Raw genomic sequence first — 25,499 nt, forward strand, 5'->3', positions numbered from 1 at the left:
TCAGTGCTCTTAACCACTGAGCCATCTCTCCAGCCCTATTTTTTTTTATTTTAGAAACTTTATTTTCCATCCAGCTTCTTTCTATTTGCTTTAACATCTGCAGAACAGCTTAGGCTCATTCAATACTTGTTCTTACAGTGACCTATCAATGGACACTTCAGAGCTCAGCAGCAGGCTGAACAATCTAATATTCAGTCAGGAACTGCTGGAAAAACACAGAGGACACCGACATGCCTTTGGACTAGTCTACTACCTCAACTGAGCAGCAGGGAACTTGGAAGCTGATAGACTCCATCCATCCTGAAGTTCCTCTTTGGTCACAGCCTCTCCAGCAGTGGCTTGCTCCTCTTTCCAGTCTCCTCAGGGTCTCCCTTGCTGTTCTGGTGGGCAGGCATGAACAATGGTAATATCTTCTGTTCACTTGGTGGCTTCCGGTGCTTTCTCTGGCAATAATTCATAGGGAAGCATCCTATACATGGCACTGAGGTTTTCATGTATTAACTTCTGTCTTCTGGGAAATCACTGTCCGCCCAGGAAGAGTGCCTGGGTTCAAACTCTTTCTTTCCCTCTGCTTTTCAGTTATCTGACATAGCAGTGGTAAGTAGTTGGCTTCCATAAAGGTTTTTATATATTTTTAAAAATTTTTTTGAATTTTTGTGTATTTCATACAGAAAATCATCTTTTCGGAGTCCCATTGGGTGTAGTGGTGCACACCTTTAATCCCAGCACTTAGGAGGCAGAGGCAGGTGAATCTCTGTGAAATCAAGGCCAGCCTGGTCTACACAGTGAGTTCTAGGCCAGCTGGGGCTACAGGGAGACCTTATCTACAAAAGACTAAAGAACAGAACAAAAACCCCACACATGGCCATAGTTCAGTGAGGAGAGCAGGACTGAAAATGGAACTTCTCAAATTAGGGTTTTCTTTCTTTTTTCTTTCTCTCTTTTTCTGGGCTTTTAAATAAAGGGTCTGTGATCATTAATCTCAATTGTCAATGTGGTGAAATTTAGAATCACCTGATAATGGCCCTCTAGGCCTGCCTGTGGTGGGGGGTATCCTGATTAGATTAATGGAGGCGGGAAGCCTTGCTCACTGTGGGTGGGAAACATTCCTGGGATGGGCTCCTAGCCTGCTGAGAAAGCAAGCAAGCTGAGCACCAGTATTCATAGCTCTCTGCTTCCTGACTGTGGACACAATGTGACCAGGGGCCTCAAGCTCCTGCTGCCATGCCTTCCCACTATGATGGACTGCACCCTCCAGCTTTTGTCCGGTTATTTCATCACAGCAACAGGAAAAGTGACTAAGACAGGGTTGGATATTTTTCTAGCCTTTTTCGGTAAAGGGTAGGCTTATAACTATGTCATATTTTGAGAACTGTACTGTCTCCATGGTGTTAACTCAGTCCTGCAATTACAGTGAAAGTGTAGCCACAGACAGCACATGAATTAATGTGTAGCTGTATTCCAACGAACTACATTTATAGACACGAATTTGGTTTTTTCTAACTCTGATGTGCAGCAAAATATTTCCCAACTATTTGAAGGTAAAATCTATTCTTAGCTCATAGGCCATGCAAGAGCAGGTAGATTTGGCTGATAGTTCTTAATTTCCACACTTTTGTTTTATAAATTAAAATGGTTATTACATATTCATCAGTAATCAGTCTGTGAATATGAGCCTTATCCCTTTAAGGGGAGAATTAGAGAATGTTCAAGGTAGACTCCCCAGGACACAAGTGAATCCTAGAACGTGCACAAGTTGGGTAGATGGATGATGTATTCCGTCTCCTGCTTCTTTGTTCTATCAGAAGGTACCTAAATCCAAGCCTAGTCCTGAACTACTCCATCCTAACTCACAAATAAACCCTACTTCTGATGAGGGCTTGGTATCAGGTGTAACTTGCTTGATATTAACAAAAATAAGTAATTTGTCTCAAAAGGTCTTGCCATTAAAAATGTTCCATTACCTCAGTGTACTGAAGGGGCAAATTTAAAGTAGCGATTTTGCAGTTTTGTTAGAGTATGAGTGTACTCTGGGTGAAGGGGGAGCAGAAATAATGTTACAAAATTACATTGTTTCAGAAGTTGAGGGCAAACCAGAATACATTACAAAGAAGTTGAATAGTGAAGCCTAATAGTTAATTGGGAAAGCGTGTGGGAAACTCAGTAAAACTCATTAACTGCCTAGCACATGTTAGATGAGGTTCCTAGTCTAGTAATTCATGGTTTTGCAAATCAAAACAAGGGGAGAAAATGTGAATCAGAGCTAATTTGTCAAGATGAACTCAAAGACATTTGATTTATAACAACCTTCTGTTCTAGATTTAAAGATTCAGGATCTCTTCTAAGCACTCATTGGGACATTTACTTGAATAGACATTTTCTCTTTTTCAAGACTATGTTATACTGAAAATATTATACCAGACATATCACTGGAAGAGACATATCATTTATCATTAGTTATTAATCAGCAGAAAGACCTCTGTAACTTATAAACTCCTAGAGTTTTATCAAAGTTTCTATATAATCGGAGTTAAACATTTCACTGTGCAAGTTATGTTCTTGAGGTAATATGTTGCAATGAATCTCCTGGGATAGAAACCAGTCTCTTAGCTGTGAGAGCAGGTGTTCATTCACCTCAGAATATAAAGGTCAGAGAGGGAAGGCATCAGAGTGCCCAGTGAGTAAGAAGCCTCTAGAACAAGAGAAATCATACCGACTAGAACCACACATTACAAACACTGATTGAGAATGATTTATTAAGGTCCAATTAGTATGCTTTTCATTTCAGATAGTCAATGTCTCCCCTATAAAAGCACATCAATAAAAATCCAAGTTCATTTCATCTGCTTCCAGTATAAAATATTCTATATTATGTATGGGAAAACCCTCCTGTCTGCTAACTGGTTCCCACCTTTGTTTTTACCACAGACATTTCATACCACATCTACCCTCTGACTAAACACGCACTGACTTCCTCCTCCTTAGAATGCCACTCTCTTCAGGCCTGCCTTCTCGCACACATCCCCCTGACCTCCCCACACCTGCTTCAGACCTGTATTTCTTCCTGGTTGCTCCTTAGAGCACACCAACAGAGTCACCAGTCACCCAGACAATGTGTCAGGCATCTCTGAGCATGGAGAGCTTACTGGGTGATTCCTGCAGATCACAAGGCACATGCTGGCACACTCACCCAGGCCGGTTAGTACAACCCTATAGTCACTTCATGTGTTTTATTTCTCTGAATTTTCTTCAATACTACTGACGGCAGTGGTTACTAAGAGGGAGCTCACCAGTCCCTCAAAACACAAGGTGAAACTGCTAGTTGCATTAGGGCATCTTGGTTATTGTGGCAGTCAGTGATTTCTAATCCATCTTGTTATTAACAAGTCATTCTCAACTGAAGTAACCACTTCTTCATTTCTTTTGTAAAAAGGTAATTGCACCAGCTTTCGTTGGCACTGCCACATAGGCAGTTTGAAAGTAGAACATCCCTTTTTATAAAAGTGAAAGATGAAAATATTTCACATTTTAAAAGTAAGTCCTTCATGGGAATAGGTCTTAAGTAAATAGTCAATGGTATGGGCAAGGTTTTATGTACACAAGATTCTTCCAACTTTATAATAATGAAATTTCAAAATAGCCTAGTCAACAATATGCCAATGGTTAAATAAGCTGAGTTTCATCCATTAAATGGAATAGTATATAGCCACTAACACTGTTTTTGTAAAAAAAAAAAAAATTTTAATGCCATAGGGAAACCTTGAAATTCCATGTAAAAACAGTTATAAACTGTTTCATAATATCTCAATCATGCAAAAGTATATAATATATGTATAGAGCATACATGGGGGAGCTGTTAAAGATGGTTACTTCTGGGTTGTAATAGCGATAATCTTTTTTTTCTTTTTTACACAGTTCTGTAATTTTCAAGTTTTCTACAATAAGTATGTATTATTTTGTAACTCAGAAAACCACAGGCTTTTAAGTTTTTCTTCTGATGTACTGGCACGAAGAATACACTTAGGTATTTAAATGTGCAGGGACAGTACTACTGTCATTATAGAAGAGGAAGCTCGTCTATGATGTTTTCAGAGCATATATTCTTTTGGTGATAAACTCCCTATTTTTTATATGTGTTACAATATTTAATAAAAAGGTCATGTTGTGATTAGAGCACTGTTGATTCCCTAGCCTAAATGAACACTGATTTTTACAACTAGTCTTCGATTTCCTAGAAGTTATAAAATTAGTATCCTTTTATCTTTTGAAAGTAAAGCATGCCATGCAGATACATCACATGCATGCTTTCTACACACAAAAATTCTAATTTACAGTTTTCCTCCATAAGGCAAAAAAAATGCAATTATGGTAGTTTAACAGTCTTTTCCAACACAAACATGCACATAGGCATTAACATGCTTATTAAATGAAATGTATCCTTGAACGATTAAAGAAGGGGGGGGTGGAGCCTGTGTATAAATGAAGTTGTGGACTCGATTCATCATAATTATTTTCTGGCTTCTACGAAACCACACAAAATCTTTTAAGTCGAGTTAGTGTAGCCTACGCGGACATCCCGGAGTCTATTTCTGATCTCCATCGCAAGAAGTCCACTTTCTACTTTCCAAGGAGTGGGGAGGAGGAGGCGCTGCACCTAAGCCAATTCTCAGGCCCTACCAGTTCTCACCGGGGCAAACACTGCCATTGGTTAGCTTTGAAGTACGAAAGTTCCCTCTCCTCGCTCCCCACTTGCCCTGACCCTGGGGTGCGAGGGAGGCTGTTCACAGCTCCATGGAGAATGCCTGGCTTCTGGTCACAGCTTCCTTTCTAAACCACCGAGTGGTCATTGCTGTGAACTCCAGCCAGGATGGTGTGATTGAGGGAGGAGGCAGAGCGGTCGGAGCCCTCCCCAGGGGCATTGGGGTTGTCGCTGCGCTGGCAGCACAGGATCTGCCTGAAGGTGGCGCTCATCTCTTTGTCGCGGTAGGAGTAGATGATGGGGTTCATGGCAGAGTTGAACTCAGCAAGGAGGAGGAAGAACTTCTCATAGGCCAGGACGTCACACTGGGGGCAGCACACGTCCAGCAGTAACAAGACAAGTCCTGGAGTCCAGCAGACGATGAAGGCACCTGCAGCCACAGGCAGAGGGATCCGGGGATTAAAGGAAAGAGAACGAAAACTATCATTACAACACAAGCAACCAAAAGGTGAAATGATTTCAGCTCTGTATATAAATACTGACATCAGATCCACCAACCAACGTGAAGCAAATGTTCACTTCGTGAAACAGAAAAAAATCAGCTTAGTAACATTTCATTAATTTGGGTCCTACTTAACACACAGCATGTATAAAATAGTAATATTAATGATTTCGAACAAACTACAGAGTTTGATAAACATCTGCTCCATGAAAATATGCATTGAGGGGCCAGAGGGATAGCTCAGCAGTTAAGAGCACTGGCTGCTCTTGCAGAGGACCTGAGTTCAATTCCTAGCACCCACGTGGTGGCTAACAACCATCTGTAACTCCAGTTCCAGGGGAATCCTATGCCCTTTTCTGACCTCCACAGGCACTGCACAACACGGGTGCACTTACATATATGAAGACAATACACTCATACACATAAAATAAAAAATAAATAAAATGTTAAAAAAGAAAATGCACACGTCAAAAATTTTCTTCAAAAAAATTGCATAAAGGCTGTTTGGGAGCAAAAGATAAGCAGTAATTACAAATATCAAATATCAAGGCACAGACTCTGGTTTCAGCTCATCTGTTCTCAAATCTTTGCCACTTTAGAGAACTGGGTGAATGTAGACAGATGATTTTTTACCCCAGTTTCCTCATTTGAAAAATAGATATATTTACTTTCTGAGATTTGTTGTAAGCATTAAATGAATGCTAAGAAAATAATGACTCGATAACATATATGAACAATCCCAATAGCAGTATCATTCCTTGCTCTGTAGCATGTAAATAGTAGTTGTTAATGATAAATGCTTTGATTTTTATTCAACGATCTCAGTATTTTATATAGACTTTACAAATGATAATTCACTCATTCTTCAATAAGTCATATATCATACAAGCTAATAGCCCCATTGTACAGACAGAAAAACTGAGACCTAGAAAATTTAAAACACCTTCCTTAAGATCAGCATACTGGAAAGTAGTAAATGAGACAAATTACAATTTTTTTACACTTGGAATCCAAACTCCAGAGTCTACATTCTTGAAAATATCCTCCTGTGTCTTGCAGCTTACAAATTAAGTATTTGAAACCAAATTTTATGGTTCAGATATTCTCTAATTTAGATTAGTTTTATTCTCCCTTCCCCTCCCACACACAATTTTTCCAAACTGTTAAGATTTTTCTATAAAAAGGCTGGAAATAGAAATCATATTCCATTTGGATCCCAGGGAAAGCAGAAGTTGTGAAATGATATTAAAATGTATAACTGTGAGGCCGGACGTGGCGGTGCACGCCTTTAATCCCAGCACTCAGGAGGCAGAGGCAGGTGGATCCCTATGAGATCAAAGCCAGCCTAGTCTACATAGTAAGTTCCAGGCCAGCTGGGGCTACAGGGAGACCCTGTCTCAAAAACAAACAAACAAAAATTTATGACTGTGTGACCTTAGCATCTGCTGGGTACTTTCTACTGAATGAGAGTGAGCCAATGGAACCAGGGTGTGCCATTATACCTCAGCTAAGAGGTCCGGTGTGGATGATCAGCTACGAAGTGAGCAGACTGTAAGCAGGGAGAATTCCAGAAAGCACTTGAATCTTTCGATATAAATGGTGCTAGCCTTGGTGGGTGGATGCGAACTTGGGCTAGAGTCCCCAGCTTAGACCAGCCTCAAGGAATGAGTTTCACAAAATATAAACAAACGAGATTTAGACTCCAAACAGCCCAGCTTTGAGTGTGAGCTTTCTTTTTTGAACCTTTCCAGCAGGGGAATAAAACTGAAAGAAGAAGAAAAGTGTCCCATAAAGATCTTCGTTTCTCCACAACAACGTGTGTTGGTTTAAAACTGCTGTTCACTTTGAAGACTATCCAAGGTGCTTCCTTTTTTCTTATAAATGCAATACCTTAAGCTCTCCTTAGAGAGGAAAAAATTATATTCCAAATAGCAGCAGCTAATAGGCAGGGTATATCTGAACTTCAATAAAAATGTTAACAGAGATTCATTCCAAGTCCTCGAATTCCCTTTATTAAAAATCGCTCACAAAGCTAAACATAAAGGAAAATCAAAGGAATGCCTCTTGGGTTTCAGAAATAATGTATTATTCATTGAGAATCCAGGAAGGGAATTATTCTCAGGCTGGAAAATGCTTGGATGGAAAATACATGGTCCCATTATTCAGTTCCTTGGAAACTAAAACACACACAGGGCCTTCATGAATGGGAGAGCATTCTTTAAAGTTTGCTTTCTACTTCTATCAAGCTCTAACTGAGCTCAAGTTCAGAACTTGATTAGATATGAGCACAGGCAGATATATTTTACATAAAACAATCTTTTTTTCCTTGAAGGGAGCAGAAAGAAACAGCTCTTATACTCAATGACTCAGTCCGCTTGACTTTTCAGAAGGGAGGAGATTCAAACAGTCATGTGTGACGATTTCTTCAAATGTGAAAATTCAAGAGCAAGGTCTTTTTATAAAAGAGCCATGGCCTTAGAAATTAGCCTTTGGGCAGGCCAAAATAAAAAAGAAATCCAAAACAAAACAAAAACCAAGGCACCCTGTTAGATTTGGTCACAGGAAAAGAGATGCACCACAGCCTGCCAGGAGTTAACCTATGTGGACACTTTATTGAAAGAACTGAGTCCTCTCCCTTTTCCCTCACTGAAAGGAACTGTTTTTAGAACTATGACGAGGTCCAACCATAATGTCTTTGAATCTTCCAGACTCAGTAAAATGTTTCAGTGACCCACAGGGGACATCTCAGAAGTCAACATTCAAAACCAGTCATATGGAGTTTTCCCCTTCCTTTCCTTAGCTTTCATAGAGATGTCTTAGATAAAATAGACCAAAGGATGAAGATGTATTACAAAAGGGGCATGAGAAGGGGGCCTGGAAAATTCCAAGGTGATGGAGCTCCTAAATTACAGTGAAGAAATATTCTGAAATCAAGTTTTCCCAAATTGTGGATTTTTTTCCTCTGAGTTTCTGAAAACAGAAGTCACATCCAAATTCCTTTAAAAAAGAAGTGGCCAACCCTAACTGAGTCAGGCCATAGCACACCAGATGTGCATCATGGACCATACTGAGTCTGCAGAGAGTTGAATGGGCTCCTGTAAGAGGTTGACGAGATGAACAAAAGCCTCCATCTCAGTATCTGTAAAGCAGGGAAGGACTAGCTCTTCCATATGGTGCATGGGAAGCAACTTGCAAAATCTCTCTTGACACTATACATCTACCTGATCATCACTCCCCAGCACCATGAATGTCATAGATGAAAAAGCCCATGCAGTGCAGCTCTAGGACAGATCCCCGCCAAGGCAGAACATGGAAGCATGACATGAGCCATAGGACCTAGTATTTCAAAAAGCTCTGTGACTACACACATCATCAGATGGTCACAAGAAGGAAAATAAGAAGGAAGAGACTGAGGGAGAACAAGAAAGGTCACTTTGGAGGTTATTGGCTCCATACTTCCCAGGATGGGAAATAACCTAATACACAACTCAGTAGGAGAGTGCTTGTGGAGTCTGTGTAGTTCTGGCACATTTCTGATGAAGGAATTGCTACAGACCAAGGCACAAAACCAAAGACTGTATGTAACAGTATGAAGAGAGAGGGAGCAGAAATAGCTTATGGTTAAGGTATTGTAAAGTTGGAAGTGGCAGAAGGTAAGATGTCCAGGGTCACAACAGCCCTGTGTATCTGGCTAGAACATTCAAGACTTTTCCAGTTTAGCACTAGTTCTCAAACTAAGTCACAGAGAGCAATAGGTTGGGGGCTGGAGGGATGACTCAGAGATTAAGAGCACTGGCTGCTTTTGCAGAGGACCTGGATTTAGTTCTTAGCACCCGCATGGGGGCTAACAACCTCCTGTACTGCAGTTTCAGTAGATCTGATGCCCTCTTCTGGATTCTATGGGCACTGCATGCATGTGATGCACTTACATACATGTAGGCAAACACTTATACACAAAAAATAATCTTTTTAGAAAGCAATAACCTGAATGAGGGCTTATAAGAAATAATAATCTTCAGGGCTAGAGAGATGGCTTAGTGGTTAACAACACTGACTGCTCTTGAAGAGGACCCAGGTTTGATTCCCAGCATTCACATGGCAGCTAATAACCATCTAACTCCAATTTCAGGGGATTCAACACCTTCTGACCTCCATGGGCACTGCCAGACATGAATACATTTACACACATGCAAGCAGTACACTCATACACATAAAATAAAAACATCAAAATATTTTTTAAAAAAGAAATAACATTTTGATCTCACCAGCTTCACCTGCTAGATTTTCATTTAAGATACAGATCAGTGACAGTGAAAGAAGAAAATGATCAAAATAAGTAGAATAGATATTATACATATGTATATTCAGTTATTTCCAACGAGAGTCTGAATCAAAGAAGCAGCCTGGAGAAAGACGCATCGAAGTCCAGTAAGGTATTTAGGCGATAGTCCCCACCTGAGGATGAGAAGGATAGAAATGTCTAGAATGAATGATTTCAAGGTTTTCCATATGAATGAAGGACGACTGGTACCGCCTTTGGCTGAGGGAGGAAACAGGAGAAAGTGTCCATGTGCATTTTGTTAAGGATGGTCACCTGTGCTTTGTCTAAAGTATCTGCAGGATATCAGATGGAGATGCTTTAAAGACATCATGATAGGTTCATGGAAAGCTGAGTCCCAGGAGCCTTGTCTCAGTGTGCAGAACACTCTCTCTGACATGTCACTGCTCCCAAAAAAGATAGGGCCAGGAGGCTATTCAAAACCTGTCTGCAGATTGCTCTTCTTGGACAAGTTGCAATCCTCTTATACATCTGTCAGAGCAATCTGGGAGGGCCAGATGCCCACAGAAATGGAAGGAGAGCTGCTGGAATGTGGACGAAAGAGGCAGGGAGGAAGGAGGCTGCTTTAGAACAACAGGTCACAGCTGCAGACCACGATTGAATTACCACACCTTCCCTCAAATCTACACAACCCATCAGCGGTATAATGCTTACCATCTGCTGTCACAATCAGTCTTTTTTTTTTCTAGAATGACATTTTCCTAACTAGTTGAACTTTGCCTCTTTGCTTACATATGAAACACAAAAACCAAAGCTAAAGGAGAAGAAGAAGAAAAAAAGACCTTGCTGGAGACCTCTAGGGATAGATTCCAAGATTTTGGATGAACAAAACAGAAAGTATTTCCAGTCTAGGCTGGTAAAATTGTTTTCACAAAAAATTCAGGCGTCCCACGGGTCCGGAACAAGTCAAGGTAAATCAGTTCTACGCCAGCTCTACCTCCAAATTAACCTGTTCTTCGCCTGATTCTTTTAATTTCTCAAACAAGGATTTCAGAAACGGCATTCCAATACAAAAACTACTTGTTTTTCATTAAAGCAAGCCGGCTGTATTCCAGAATCCAACCAAATTTCAGTTCGTCTCTATAGTACACTGTGATTTCTGCTATCTAAGAACATGTGTTAATGTATCTTTAAGAAAGCTAAGTTAGGTAGGAGATGATAAAAGAAAAAAAAAATAAAGGCTTACTCCTCTCTGTGTAGCAGCTAAGAAGTCATCATGAGGAAACTGTATGGGATGTTTTAGGGACAGCACTAAGGACTGAACCCAGAGCCTTGTACATGCTTGTGCATGGTACCCAAAGGCTTTACAACTGAGCCGTATCCTCAACCTCTTTTTGAGACAGAGTTTATCAAGTTGACCAGATGGGTCTTGAGCTCATTCTATAGCTCAGACAGGGCGTAAGTTTACAATGTTCCTGCCTCAGCTTCCTGAGTAGCTAGGATTCCAGAGTTTGTGTTTGTTTGTTTGTTTGTCTGTTTGTTTTTGTTTTCCTACAAGTCCCTGCTTGTGATGACCTTTTGAGATGAAAGATTTTTCTAGGGGCTGGAGAGATGGCTCAGTAATTCAATTCCTAGCACCTGGATTTGATTCCTAGCACCCACATGGTGGCTAACAATCGTCTGTAACTCCAGTCCCAGGAGATCTGACACCCTCTTCTGACCCCCCAAAGGCACTGCACGATATGGGCGCACTTACATACATACAGGCAATGTATACATACACATAAAATAAAAATAATACATACATACACATAAATACACATAAATACATACACATAAAATAAAAATAATAAATATTTGTAAAGCTTTTTCTAAAAGAGTAACCTAGATTAATTATAAAACCATTTTTCCTGACTACTGAAAAGAATTCATTCACATGTTATTTTTATATTTATTACAATTTTCGTCCACAGTTAAGGCTCAACACTTCTACTTCCCTTTTGACTTTTCTGTGTATGTATGTTCTTGTGTATGAGTGCTGGTGCACACATGCAGAGGTGTGTGTGTGGAGGTCAGAGGACAACCTTGGCTGTTGGTCCTCACCTTCCACCTTGTTTGAGATGAGGTCTTTTATTCACCCACCGTGTATACCAGGCTGGCCTGGGAGCTTGCCGTCCTCCTGCTCCACTTCCATTTATGAACTGCACACATTTAGACTTTCATGAATTCATTCACTTTGTGATATGCTCCAACGTGTTCATTAGTCACTCCTGAGAGCAGCACTTACCTTTTATCGAAGGGCATTAACAACACTGAACTATAAAGCAGAATAGAATAGTCATTATATTCTCCTTTTAACATTCCCGAGTGGAAGTTTCGGCTCCATAGTACTACCTTGATCGATACACTGCTGCCTTTCCTCCACACAGGAGAACATTAACACCATCTTTCCTCTGCATCTTCTTAGCACTGGGCAGCATTTCCCCCAGGCATTCTCTGGCTGCTATCGTGGACTCTAAATCTCAATCCCGCAACTGTTTATTCAAAGTACACACTGACATGGCTTATCTGCTAGTGCCATCTCTCACAGAAATAAATGCTGTGCTGAACAGCCAATAGAAACAACTTCCCCACTATAAATACCCCAGCTAAGTAAGCAACACCATGCAACAAGCTCCCAGCCAGTTCCTCTTCCTCTGTGCATCTTCCCTGAGGTCTGGCTGGCACACATGGCCAGAACAATCTTTCAGAAGCAAAACAATTCACAGTATGTCATGTTCCTACTTAAAATATTACAAAGACTTCCCATTTGAACTTGGTCCTCTGGTCTGTAACACCCTACTGCCGTTTCCTTGGCTCCTATCAGCTTCTATTCACAGCTCACTGGGTTCCACCACACAGCCAGCATATGTATATCTGGGCTTTGGCACTTACAGGTCCTTCACTTGGGAACACTCTTCTGTGGCTCTTCATGTCTACTTAGCATTAAAAGTCACTTCCTCCAAAACGCTATCCTTGGCTAGTTTAGCTATGGCAACAACCTACCATCCTTTAGAGAAGGGCATTAATGACACACTGAACACTAAAGCAAAGAATTGTCATTATATGACCACTGCCATTTCCACATTATCCTACTTTACTATCCCCACATTCCCTAGGCATACGCCCAAATGATCTCATTTATTGATTTATATCTTTATTGATTATAGGCAGGAGTGCAATCTTCATGGAAGAAGGAATGCTATCGTTTCAGGTCTTTATATCCAGCACGAAGAACAGTATTTGGTATACACGTAGACAGTCAATATATCCTCTGAGTTAGCAAGTCTTGGTCAAATGACTAACGCCCCAAACAAGGAAAATTAGCTAGTAGAATGTCATTAAATTTTATTTGGGGGCTGGAGAGATGGCTCAGCAATCAAGAGCACTGCCTGCTCTTACAGAGGACCCAGGTTCAATTACCACCCACATGGTGGCTAACAACCATCTGTAACTCCAGTTCCAGGGGATTTGACACTCTCTTCTAACCTCCACGGGCATTGCATGGCATGGGTGCATTTACATACATGCAGGCAATACACTCATACACAAAAATAAAAAAATAAAATATTAAAAAAAATTTGCTTGGAAGATGTGCATCAGCATATAACATGTGTGAGGTCTTTGCCTGAGTGCCGCAGGCCATTCAAAAGGGCATGAGGTAGACCTTCCATACAAATATGTTATTACACATGCATTTGTTACTATAGCATGAACTACCCTGTTGTGGTTACTGATGACAGGAGTGAGTGTCTATGAAATCAATGGAACCAGGACACTAGGATGGGTCAGGAACCCAGGGAGACATGCGTTTCCACTATCTGAACTGTCCAATAGATGATGCTGCCCCTGGAAACACTCTGTATTCTGGATAGATCTGCTGTTCCTACATGTCTGCTGTAGTTCCAGAACCTAGATTCCTCAATAGCCGCCTGGAAATGCACTATTCCACCTAACATCCCTTTGTGTTAATAACCTCAAGATTCAAAGTTTCAAGCAGGTGCATTTTCCTGGTCATGTCTTATTTCCATGTTTTATCAGGGAGTGGTAAAAGGAGATACCCTACCTTCCAACACATAATGTCTTAACATTTTTAAAATATAAAGTATGGTTCTACTAATAATTCTTTATCATAGTCACTATTGATCTAAAATATAAAAGTTGAATAGTAACAGGCTTTTCCCAAGTGTACAAGTGCATTTTTGTCAGGGATGCCATACTGTTGGCTTGTTCTACAACTTATTTAACTCAAGGGGCCACTTATAATTTATGAGTGTGATGAGAATAATAGTCACCAATCTAAATTTTCTTCTTAGCATTGTATGCCAGCTTCTTATCTGCACTGACTGATGTCTAAATGATGAAATGCAACTAGTGAGCTCTTAAAGTCATAATGTCTATTTTTTTCTCACAGAAGGTTCTGAAAATGCAGAAAAAATATGAGGAAATTTAAAGTCACTTATAATCTTATAATGTAGATGATTTGGTAGCTAATTTTTATGTTCTTTAGACACTGTTTCTTTGAATCTTCAAGTTGTGCTTTTTTGATAGCTGCATATGAAATTAATGTAGAAAAGTTTAAAAGATTAATGCTTTATCATAAACATAACTATTATTAACATTTTATATATTTAATATAAGTTTAAAATATTTATTGTATTTCTCCATTTATAGACGTATTCATAATATTTATATACTTTTATATGATGCTACTTTAAATATTACTTCAGGGCATTTTTTATATTATTGAATGGTATTTGCAAATGAGAATTTTCCTGGCTGCATAAAATTACAATATATAATGACTTAAACTTAAGTTTATATATTAAGACTACTTCTGGGACTGGAGAGGTGGCTCAGTGGTTAAGAGTGCTGGCTGCTCTTTCAGAGGACGTGTGTTCTGTTCCCAGCACCCACACAGTGGCTAACAACTGTCTTTAACTCCAGTTCTAGGTGATTCAGCGCCTTCTTCTGGCCTGTGTGGGTATTGACCACATGTGGTACACCTACATACATGTAGGCAAAACATTCATACACATAAAATAAAAATAAATAAAAAGTTAAAAAGAACATTTCTAATTTACTCATTATGGTTTAAAACAGCATATTTATACATGAAATATTTAACTATATCGCCTTACTTTATTATTTAATTATATGTATGACCATATGTTGGTACCTGCACATGAGTGCAGAGGCCAGAAGATGTTGTCAACCCCCTAGAACTGGAGTTATAGGTGGTTGTGAGCCATCCAACTTGGAAGCCAGGAACCAAACTTGGCTACTGTCCAAGAGTAAGGAGTGCACTGTTTTGACCCCTGAACCATCTGTCTTTCCAGGCCCTCTCCTCATTTTTGAGCAAAGATTCTAAGGAATGACTTTACTGGATTTAAAAAAAATAAGTATGATTTTACTATTGTTACAGATGCTGAAATTGCCATGCAGAAAATTAATGCAGATATAGGTACTTGTAAGCAGCACATCTGAATTGTTAATGCAGCCTTGAAGTGAACGCTGACCACAGTGAATTTTTAAAAACTATTAAATTGAAGCCAAGTGTGGTGGTGCACACCTTTAATCCCAGCACTTGGGAGGCAGAGGCAGGAGGATCGTTGTGAGTTCAAGGCCAGCCTGGTCTACATAGTGATTTCAGGTCATCTGGGACTACAGGGAGACCCTGTCTCAAAAAGACAAAAAACAAAAAAACCAAACAACAACAACAGCAAAAAAAAAAAACGATTAAACTGATAGGCAAATTATTTCACAACTTTTTAATTGACTATTAATGAAATCAGGTTTTTAATGCTTATAGACCAGTTAAATCTTTTATTTTGTGAACTGTTGATGTCTCTGCCTATCTTTCTATTTGAATGTTACTGCTGATAGTGATGTAGCATTAACTCATTTATGCTTAAGATAAACAGAACTTCCTTGAGCATTACAAGGCCATATATTACCTCATATTTTTAAACACTTTACAGCATTTTTGAGTTAAAATTTGTAGTTTTTAATTTTTTTGCTTGATATTTATGCTCACATATGTAAACATATTCACACATATTTGTTAGTCTTTTCATGTTTTACCTTAAACTCTGAATATTTGGATGAACATTATTGTTCTCAGAATGATGTCCTCCAACATGTGTTCTGCAGATGAGAAGTCTAATGTGGAAGCACTTTCCTTTTCTGTCTGAGCAAAAAAAAACTGCATGAAATTTCAGAGCTTTCTTGGAGGTTCTAGTAGGGGAGGGCAGATACTCTGTATTCCCTTGACTGAAGACTAGCCTTTTTCTATCGGGGAAGGTTATCCTCTTCTACTGAGCACAGAACTGGAGGTAGGGATGCACACGGAGCATTGAAGGAGGAAGGAAGACACCCACCTAGTCACCCAGATCAGCCGAATCAACCCTGGCAATCAATGGGGTGACGGATGTCAGCCAGATCACTCTCACATCTTGTAACTAACATGAAAGGCCTTTAGAAAAAGCCTTATGGAAACCCACCACTATAGAAACTAAGAGTACATACACATATATTATAAAAGGAGTTATCTTAACAGGGGGACATTGACCCTACTAGACACCACAGGCTAGCAAAGTAAAAGCCCAATGCCAGGAATGGACTCCCTCTTTTGAAGCTGTTGATCAGGGGTGTCATAGACCCTCAAACAATACTGATCATTGCCCCTGCTCTTGGTCACCCACTGGAACTTGATGATAAGACCCTATTTCTTAGGACCCTGCATACATGAGCTGAAGAAAAAGAAACAAGGAGAAATCAAACTGGTATTGGAGTTAGGGGCAGTTGTTAGCTGCCAGGAAGGTGCTGGAAATCGGACCCGGGTCGTCTGCAAGAGCAACCAGTGTTCTTAACCTCTTAACCACTGAACCATCTCTCCAGCCCCAAATGAATTTTGTAAAGTAAGTGGGAAAAGGAGCATATATCTAGTAGGGTATATTGATTCGATTATATTGTCTTCGTTCGTAATTCTTGCTTGGCCTTTGATAAGTGGTCTTATCTATAAGAAGTCTTACATTTTCCTTTAGAATTAGGAAGCATTCCTTTTTATCACAGCAATTTTATCTTAATTCTTTCTGCTTATTTCTATTGGGACTTATTTTATAATAGATATTGGATATTTTTAGAATCAATATTTAAATTTGGTTGACCCTTAAGGTCTGTCAGTTTTTCTTTTGTATTTTTGACATCTTGTTTTTACTTGACATCCTGGGAGGCACAGTGGATTTATTTTCCTGATCCAATATTTGCTTTTGGCCATTTGAGCACTGATCCATTTTGCTACTTTTTGTCAAGTAAAGGAAGGTAGATAATCAGGGTGTTGTTTTTTTTTTTTCAGGAATGCATTCTTTTCCACTGTAGTGAATACACACACACACACACACACACACACACACACACATATGTACTTATATATCTTTATATAATAATGCATTCTAACTGAACTGGCCAAACTGACTATATTTTATTCTAGATGACCTTTGCTCATCCTGTGTTTCTGCCCAGCCACTCCACCTGCTCTCAATAACCGTAGCCTGGCAGAAGGATTCCATGGAGGTTGCACCAGCAGCTTCAGGGAGTGCAATGTTTTTACAATAGTGGGACACATACAGCTACCCAGGCAGAATGTTCCCTTCTCCAGCTATACTGGCAGCTCTAGGAAGACCATTGTTTCAACAATTCTCAGAAACTTGTTTTTCCTAACAGAAACTTTTTGTTAACTGAAAACCTCTTGGTTAACTGACTTGTCCTTGGTCTGGTTAACTACAGTAATCTGATATAACTACGGCTATTGGCTTCACCTCTGACATGATGTAATTGTGGTTTTGTAAACCCTGCTCTGCTTCTCCTCTGGGTGAAGATTTCTTGGGGGCATTAGCCTCCTCTAGACTGCTGGCTAATTATTAAAGGGATCTTAATTCAACCATCGCTATGTGGTATTTCTCTGTGCCTTGTGCTCACTATTACATAATTTAGTCAATAAAAGTCTTGTCCTCCATCTATGAAATCACCAGTTACCACCAATTTGAAGCAACTTTGTTTCTCATGCTACCACTGCCTCTATATAAGCAGTTGCTCTATCTTCAAATGCACTGGAGGACACCATGCTTCAGCGAATAACTGCCCATCACACAAGGAACTTTCTTAAATAGGGGGCTCCTTGTTTTGGTAAGATGGTATAATGAATTGTGACTAAAGCTAGTGTTTTGCCTATACCAAAACATCCAGTGATGCCAATGTAACATGTAGACAAACACTGTTAGATGATAATCATATGGAGAGAGAAAAACAACAAAAAAATAAAGACACAATAATGCCCAGCAAGAAGAAACATGACCATCTAGCCAGCTCCAAGATAAACAGAGTCACATATCCTTTCAAGCACACACACACACACACACACACACACACACACACACTCACACCCCACTTCCACCAGTAGCTAATGTGCTCAGGAGTAGGATATGACCTTTGAGGTCAAAGTCTCTCTGGGAGTATACCAAACAGGAAATGCTTTAATTTACTTTGAACAGAACCAACTGTACAGTAGTCTAAACCATGTTTTGATGGGTCACTCCCTCTCTCCCTCCTCCCAGTTCATGTCTTCTGAGTTCTATGCAGCTCCATCTTGGAGCAAATTAGTATATAGTTGAAGTTGAGACTGATTTACTAGACTGCTATTATTGCCCACCAATAATCAAACGCCAATGCTACTCAAAGCCTACCAAAGGATTTTCTTAAAAGCTCTTATGACCTTCAAGTGGCAAAAAAATCTTACACTTGTAAATATATATGCACATATATATTTACATAGTATATATAAAGCACATATAGACACATAATATGCGTGCATATCTGCCCATTCAGAATAATCTCATTTCAATAGCTTTAAAAAGATGAGCTGCAGTAGCTCATCAGGATGACCTTACATACATTCTTCATGCAGAAATAATCCATCTCCATAGTTAAATCTGTGCCAACCCCCAAACCTAGCAATAGATTATAAATCCTTAAAAAGCAAATATTCTATCCTTTATTTTAAAAATAATAAATTTCACAGGCCAGTGGGATGGCTCAGCGGGTAAAGACATTTTCTGCCAAGCCTGATGACCTGAGTTCTATCCCGGGGATCCACATGGTGGAAGGTGAGAACTGACTCCGATAAGTTGTTCTCTTTTCTCCACACACATGCCATTGCATACACACACACACACACACACACACACACACACACACACAAAATAAATAATGAAAACTTAAAAAACAACAAATAACAAATCTTAGGTTTCACAGAAAAATCACTGTTGTCAATTCCAGACCAGCATAAGTTAACTTAAAAGTGATAATAAACGTATTGCATGACCATAGCCTAGCTGTTGCCAAGGTGATTTGAATAATATTTACCCCTTTAAAAGGATAAATGAAATCCCTCACCACCACCACCCAGAATCTTTCCCTCACATAAGTTCAACATGAGCAGGAAGTTTATAACTTTGTAGCATGTTTAATTTTAAGCTATGAATTAAGATTCTTCCAAAATTATAGAAGTCTAAACAAATACTAAAATCTGGCTTAAAATGCCTGTAGAATATAGGAAAGGACAAAACCCAGTGGATTTTATTCTTTGTAATTCATGAACTACTTGAATCAACCAACAAGATTTGTATTACTCAGAGGGCAAACTTCAAGGGCACAGAAATATAATGGAAATTTCACTTATAATTCACTTTTTAATGCTAAGGGGGGGGCTTAATCCAAAAGCAAATTCAGGAAATTTTGTGAATGATTTTTGCAACCTAAAAATGTTTGTTAAATGTGTCTTTTCCCCTAGTGTCCAAAAGACATGAAGAGAGGAAAGGCCAAAACTGTAAATGTGATTGTTCTTTCTGAGATCAGTTGTGTCTCCCACAGCTGCCAGATGTCCTGGGTTGATCTTTGCAGAGCAGAGATTCTTGGCAGAGTGGGAGGGAGGTACAGTTTGTTCTGCCATAATATGATAGCTTTGTGCTGAAGATATCGCCCATTATCAAAAACTTGTAAGGTTTTTAAAAAAGACAAAAAACAAAAAAATAAAACAGGGTGAAAAACTTAGAAAGATTATGAAAGACAATTACTCACTTGAAAAGGGGGTGTTAATGGGTGGTCATGTTAAAGAACACCAGATCCACAATCATGACTATCTCTTTCTACATGAATATCAATTAATTTAACTAAAAGTATATAGTGAAAACCTGGTGGACCATCACTGACTCAGACAAGTCTAAATGTCACAAAACAAATTTCTCCAGCACACAAATGCTAAGCAATGTCAAGCAATCCATTCTAAATCCATTGAAATAAACTATAACAGCATAGCTTCTGGGAATCTATTCTATAAATATATTCATACATCATACAAATTGTGCATAATCAAGGATTTATTTACAGTACTGTTTATTTAAAACAATTGACAATAACAGACAGCCACAGAGAAATAAATTAGGCTCACACAAAGGAGGCTCACATTCAATTTCTGTCTTTATTGTTGCCAAATGATCTCCTAGAAAATGTATTAGCTAAAAAGAACACAATGTAAAATATGGATAATTGTGCTACCACTTAAACTTTGAACAACAGTAAAAAATATTGCATGACATAAGCCTCAATTCAGACTAATAGTCAATTTATTTTAGAAATGTTTAGAGCATCATAAAATGATACATAAGACATGTGATTTGACTTAAAAAGCAAAATTGGCATTCACTTGCCAGCCCTTTGATAAATGGCCAAAGCTTTTTATTTGAGCATGGTCCTTCTGACTGAAGCCCTGTGTCATCTTCCAAGCAAAAGCCACACCAATTAAGCATTTCGTACTGCATCCAACTTGGCTCCTTCAGCATGGAGTCAGCACTTAAGATTCTTTTTCTTGTCTTCTTCCTTTTCTTCTTCTTATTTCTTATTTTGAAATTTCTTATTACATTTTTATTTATTTGTTTTGTGTGTGTGCATATGTCTGTATGTGTGTGGGCACTAGTGTGCCACAGTGTGCATGTGGAGCTCAGAGCACAACTTGCTAGAGTTGGTTCTCTCCTTCCACATGTGGGTCTTGGGGCTGGAAATCAGGTCACCAAGTTTGGTGGTAGGAGTCTTTACCCACTGAACCATCTCACATATCCCCTCCCATTTCAATACATAACCCTGGCTGGTCTAGAACTTGCGGTCCTCCTGCCTGTGTCTCCCAAAGGCTAGGATTATAGGTGTTCATCATCATGCCTAGCTTAAAAGTCTTTCAAACAAAGTCTTTCAAAGCAATTTGAATGCAAAAACCTTATAGGTTTTTCTTTGTTTGTTTTTATGGTTCCTTCAAACAGTTGTCTTCACCAGCTATTTTCAAGCTTTTCTTTACTTTTTCCCCCCTCAACTTGCCTTTATTGAATATTGAGAAAGTAGTCACTTAACTTATACTGAACTAATTTTTATTTTTTTTAAAACTCATGCTAATATATGATACTTGCTATATATCGGAGGCTATTCTAGGTACTAGGGATATAGCAGTGAATCAAAGAGTAAAACCGTTTCTATCCTTACTGAGCTTACGTTCTAGAAGGGATGAGAAAAACACGTAAGAAGGTGAAGATGATGCCTTTTAGAGGGGGTGGTATCTGGGACTGGGAGAGCAAGCACGGACATCAGGAGGACAGTTGTATCATGCAGTAGCAAGGAGGTGGCTAAATCTGTATGATGACAAGTGAGGATGCTGGCTTTGAACAGGCGAAGGTGGTGACCACTGATGCATGTTGATGGTACAGGTGATATGATTTGATAATTGTTTTTGAAAAAGGAGAGATGTCAAGAGTGAAAACAACTGAAAAATGGATTTAGTGGTAAGAAAGCCACTGATGATGGTCAAGTTATAAGAACAGAAGATCGGTTGGAGCAGGTTCAAGAAAAAGAGGAAAGGTATTGGACAGTACAAATAAAGACAAATTAGATACAATTCTTATGTGAGGGAGAGAAAATAGGTCGAGACATTTTATAAAGTTATGGTTAATATATCAAGTTGGTAAAGAGACAATTAAGAATAAGTGGGAGGGGGGCTGGAGAGATGGCTCAGTGGTTAAGAGCATTGGCTCCTTTGAACCAGAGGATGCAGGTTCAAATCCCAGCAATCACACGGTGGCTAACAACCATCTGTAACTCCAGTTCCAGGGGATCTGACACCCTCTTCTGACCTCCGCAGGCACTGTACAACACAGGTACACTTACATCCATGCTGGCAATATATTCATACACATAAAATAATAATAATATAACAACAATAATTTTTTAAAAAGGATAAGTGTGTGGGTTAGAAATGTTGAGTATCTCTGCTTAGTATGAACAAAGCCCTGGGCCTGATCCCCAGCACCACATCAGTCAGGCATGGCAGAGTCCACATGTAATCCCAACACTCAGGATATATAGGCATGCATCTCTACAATCCCAGGCACTCCAGAAGCTCAAGATCATCCATGGCCTCATAGTCAGCCTGGGCTACACGAGACCCTGTCTCAACCCCCAACAAAAGTGAGTAAGTGTGTGAATACAAGGACGCCCACACCCCTGCATGTCTACGCATCCCCATCTATGTAGAGTGTATTCTTTGAAGCCTGCTTCAGAATTGGATATTGCATTTGCTGAGGATTAACAGGAGAGGAATGTTTCACTGTCCACTTCTCACTATTGGAATTTTTAACCACAATCATTATTTAAAAATGAATTTAAAAATCATATAGAGTTAGCCACTGCCATTACTAAATGTACTTAGTAATAACCGAACTGCCAGAAGTTGAAGGCACTTTAATTCATTTTCACACAAATCAATATTTTCACTATGAATTCATCATATAATCCAATTAAGTGATTGCATTATATCCAAGGCAGATTTTTAAAAACTCTAACAACAGTATGAGGAACGTCAGGAAATTCCTTAAATTAACTCCCATGACAATATCACAGCCTTGCATTCAGAGGCTGGCGCACTTTTTTAAATGAGTAAAAATAAAGGAGATGAAACAATCCATGTATTTTGGTCACATATTTGAGGGGTGGGCTCTCCCCAAGAGGAAAAAAGCAAATAAAATGTAAATGTTGCTTAGCTATAAAATAAAAAACAAAGTTGATAAAGTCAATAAAACTAGAATTTAAGGAGACAAATTTCTCTTTTTTTTGGTAAAAGATTTATTTTTATTTTTATTTATGTATATGTGTATGAGTATATGACAAGTGCGTGCAGGAACCTGAAGAGGCTAGTAGAAGGCAGTACATCCCCTAAACTGACATGGGTGCTGGGAATTGAAGGCAGAGCCTCAGGAAAGAGCAGCAAGTGCTCTTCACCACTGAGCCATCTATCCAGCCTTGAGACAGATTTCTTAAACTTATGATCAAGGAAATAAAGATGAAAATGAGAAAGAAAAGAGAACCATACATGGGACTGGGCATGGTGGCTCATAACTACAGTCCCAGCACTCAGGAGAGAGGGGTAGGGAGATCGAGAACCCAAAGTCATCCTTGGCTACCTAACAGACTTTGAGATAAGTCTGGGCAACATGACATCCTGTCTCAAACAAACAAGCAAAAAGAAATCATAGATGATGAAGGAACTCATTCAGATAGACAGAAGTCATCTGAAATTATTTTCAAATATACTTGAAAACCCCACTAAAAAAACTGATGCTTTTCTAAGGAAATGGAAACTACAAAAACTGATGTAATCATTCAAAACAATGAATATATCTTCCCAAAGAAAAACTGGGAAATATGCTATTGAACAAATTTTCTATACTCTTTCAAAAATCAAAAAGAAAAAAAGAAGAGATCAACTTATATATAAATTTATAAAACCACTAAGGAACCCTAAATTGTATACACTGTCCCCAAGTATTAGAAATTTTAAAAAATATTTTATTTTTATTGTTTTATGTATATGAGTGTATTGATCACATGTATGTAAGTGTACCTATGTGATACAATGCCTGGGAGGTCAGAAAAGGGCCACTGGATTCCCTGGAACTGGAGTTAGGATGGTTGTTAGCCACCATGTGGGTGCTAGGAACTGAACCTGGGTCCTCTGCAAGAGCAGCCACTGCTCTTAACCAGAGTTATTTCTCCAGCCCCTAGAATTTTTTTTTTTAATTTCCAATTCATTCTAAGAGACTGAACTAAGCTGCTAAAAATGGACTTTGTAAGGCCAGGTGTGGTGGTGCATGTCTGTAATCCCTGTAGGTAATCCAGAAGCCAGACAGTTCAGAGGTCCTCAGTGTTGCTACCTATGTTTGACATTTGAGGCTGGATAAGTCTTTCTTGGCAGGGCTGGTATTCCTCCTTGGAAGATGTTTAGCGGAATGCCTGGCCTCTGCTTTCTAGATAGCAATAATAAGCCCCCTAGACATTAAAAATGTCCTTGGACATTACTAAATATCATCCAGGGACAAAAACCAGCAATCTAAGTGATCTAGATAATGACCAAATCTATCTATCTATCTATCTATCTATCTATCTATCTATCTATCTATCTATCTACCTATCTCTCTCTCTCTCTCTCTCTCTCTCTCTCTCTTGCTCTCGCTGTCTCTCACTCTCTCACTTTCCCTCTCGCTCTCTCACTCTTGCTCTCACCACTTCTTCGTGTAACATGTTAGTCCACTTCTGTAGGTGGGTTCATGAGCACACATGTATACAGGCCAAAAGACAACCTCAGGTATTTCTCAGTTCTACCCACTCATTGAAGTCCGCAGTGGCCCACAATCACAGAGAGAGAGAAAGGAGAGGGAACAGAGTCAAGTTTGTTTCAGTTTTGTTTATAGAGACCTAGGAAAGATAGAAACTAAAAGGCCTTTGCAGGTGTGTCAAGCTGGTGACATTGCAAAATGATATCACCATCAATAAAGTTCACGCTCGAGAACCATGCAACCCAGCTCCTTTTAAAGTCTCATAATGTTTTAAATAAGTGTATGATTTTGTGCTAGGCAACATTCATAGCTATCCTTGGCCACGTGTGGTGGGAAGCAAAGAGAACTCTGGGGTAGAAAGAGGAAGATGAACTAGGCAGGGATCCCATGGAGTAAAACACCATGGTAACAGGGAGTCTTATAACCTAGGACATAGAGAACACCAGCAGCCAGGCCCAGAGTTTCCAGATGCCCAACCTAGCAACAGCAGGCAACCAGGTAGGCTCATTCCCTTCCTCCTGCAACCCCACATCAAACAGGAATCCCACCAGCAGGGCCAGGCAGCCAGGACATTAGCAAAGAGATAGACTACCAGACTTACTCAGAGGCCAGTGGCCAGGGAAAACACTGTCCTAATGAGAAAAAAAAAAAACTGTCCCTACTCAGTAGGACTCAAATTCTTTTGTCCTAATGAGAGGCAGCAAGGGACTGGCAACAACAGCAAAGGGCACCCTTACCACAGAAAAAAGTTCCACCTCGGGAGTGTTGTCCTTCGTGGGAGAGGGCATCACAAGTGCCTGACTCCAGGAAATCTTTTTTGTCTTCCTCTTTCCATATACGAGGCATCAGGAAGCCCCTGTCCAGGATCTCTCTCCCATCAGCTAGCCCCAAAGAGGAGCCAGTAGACACTTAATGGATCCAGATAAACCAAGCAGAACAAAATAGCATCACACAGTCCCTGAAAATACCGTCAATGGAAACATGTCCTACAAATTAGGTTAGTATTTGCATGCTGTGATGGTTTGAATGAAAATGTCCCCCATAGGCTCCAAGTGTTTGGACATTTTGTCCCCAGATGATGGCGCTGTTTTGGGAGGTTTTAGAAGGTGTGGCTATCCTGGAGGAAGCATGTCACAGGGTGTGGGCTTAGAGAGTTCTTAAGCCTTGCTGGATCTCCAGTTGCTCTCTTGCTTCCTGTGACTGCTTGAAGATGTTGAGTTTAGCATCCCCTCCTCCTCCCGCCACCCGTGCCCCCCCGCCTCTCCCCCCCGA

General features: G+C 39.6%; 1 protein-coding gene across 5 annotated transcripts in view; it reads right to left on the minus strand.

Moving 5' to 3' along the window:
• Nucleotides 1-2,729: 2,729 nt before the first annotated feature.
• Nucleotides 2,730-25,499, minus strand: part of Lpar1 (lysophosphatidic acid receptor 1) — a 161,379-nt gene continuing 138,609 nt past the window's right edge. For all 5 annotated transcript variants that reach the window (XM_029562525.1, XM_029562524.1, XM_008831115.3 and 2 more), the window contains one exon: nucleotides 2,730-5,129. In XM_029562525.1, coding sequence (XP_029418385.1) covers nucleotides 4,828-5,129 — 302 coding nt within the window. In that variant the 3' untranslated portion in view covers nucleotides 2,730-4,827. The remainder of the gene's footprint in view (nucleotides 5,130-25,499) is intronic.

The sequence above is a fragment of the Nannospalax galili genome, unplaced genomic scaffold (genome assembly GCF_000622305.1).
Source record: "Nannospalax galili isolate Female #2095 unplaced genomic scaffold, S.galili_v1.0 scaffold1255, whole genome shotgun sequence".
NCBI lineage: Eukaryota > Metazoa > Chordata > Mammalia > Rodentia > Spalacidae > Nannospalax > Nannospalax galili.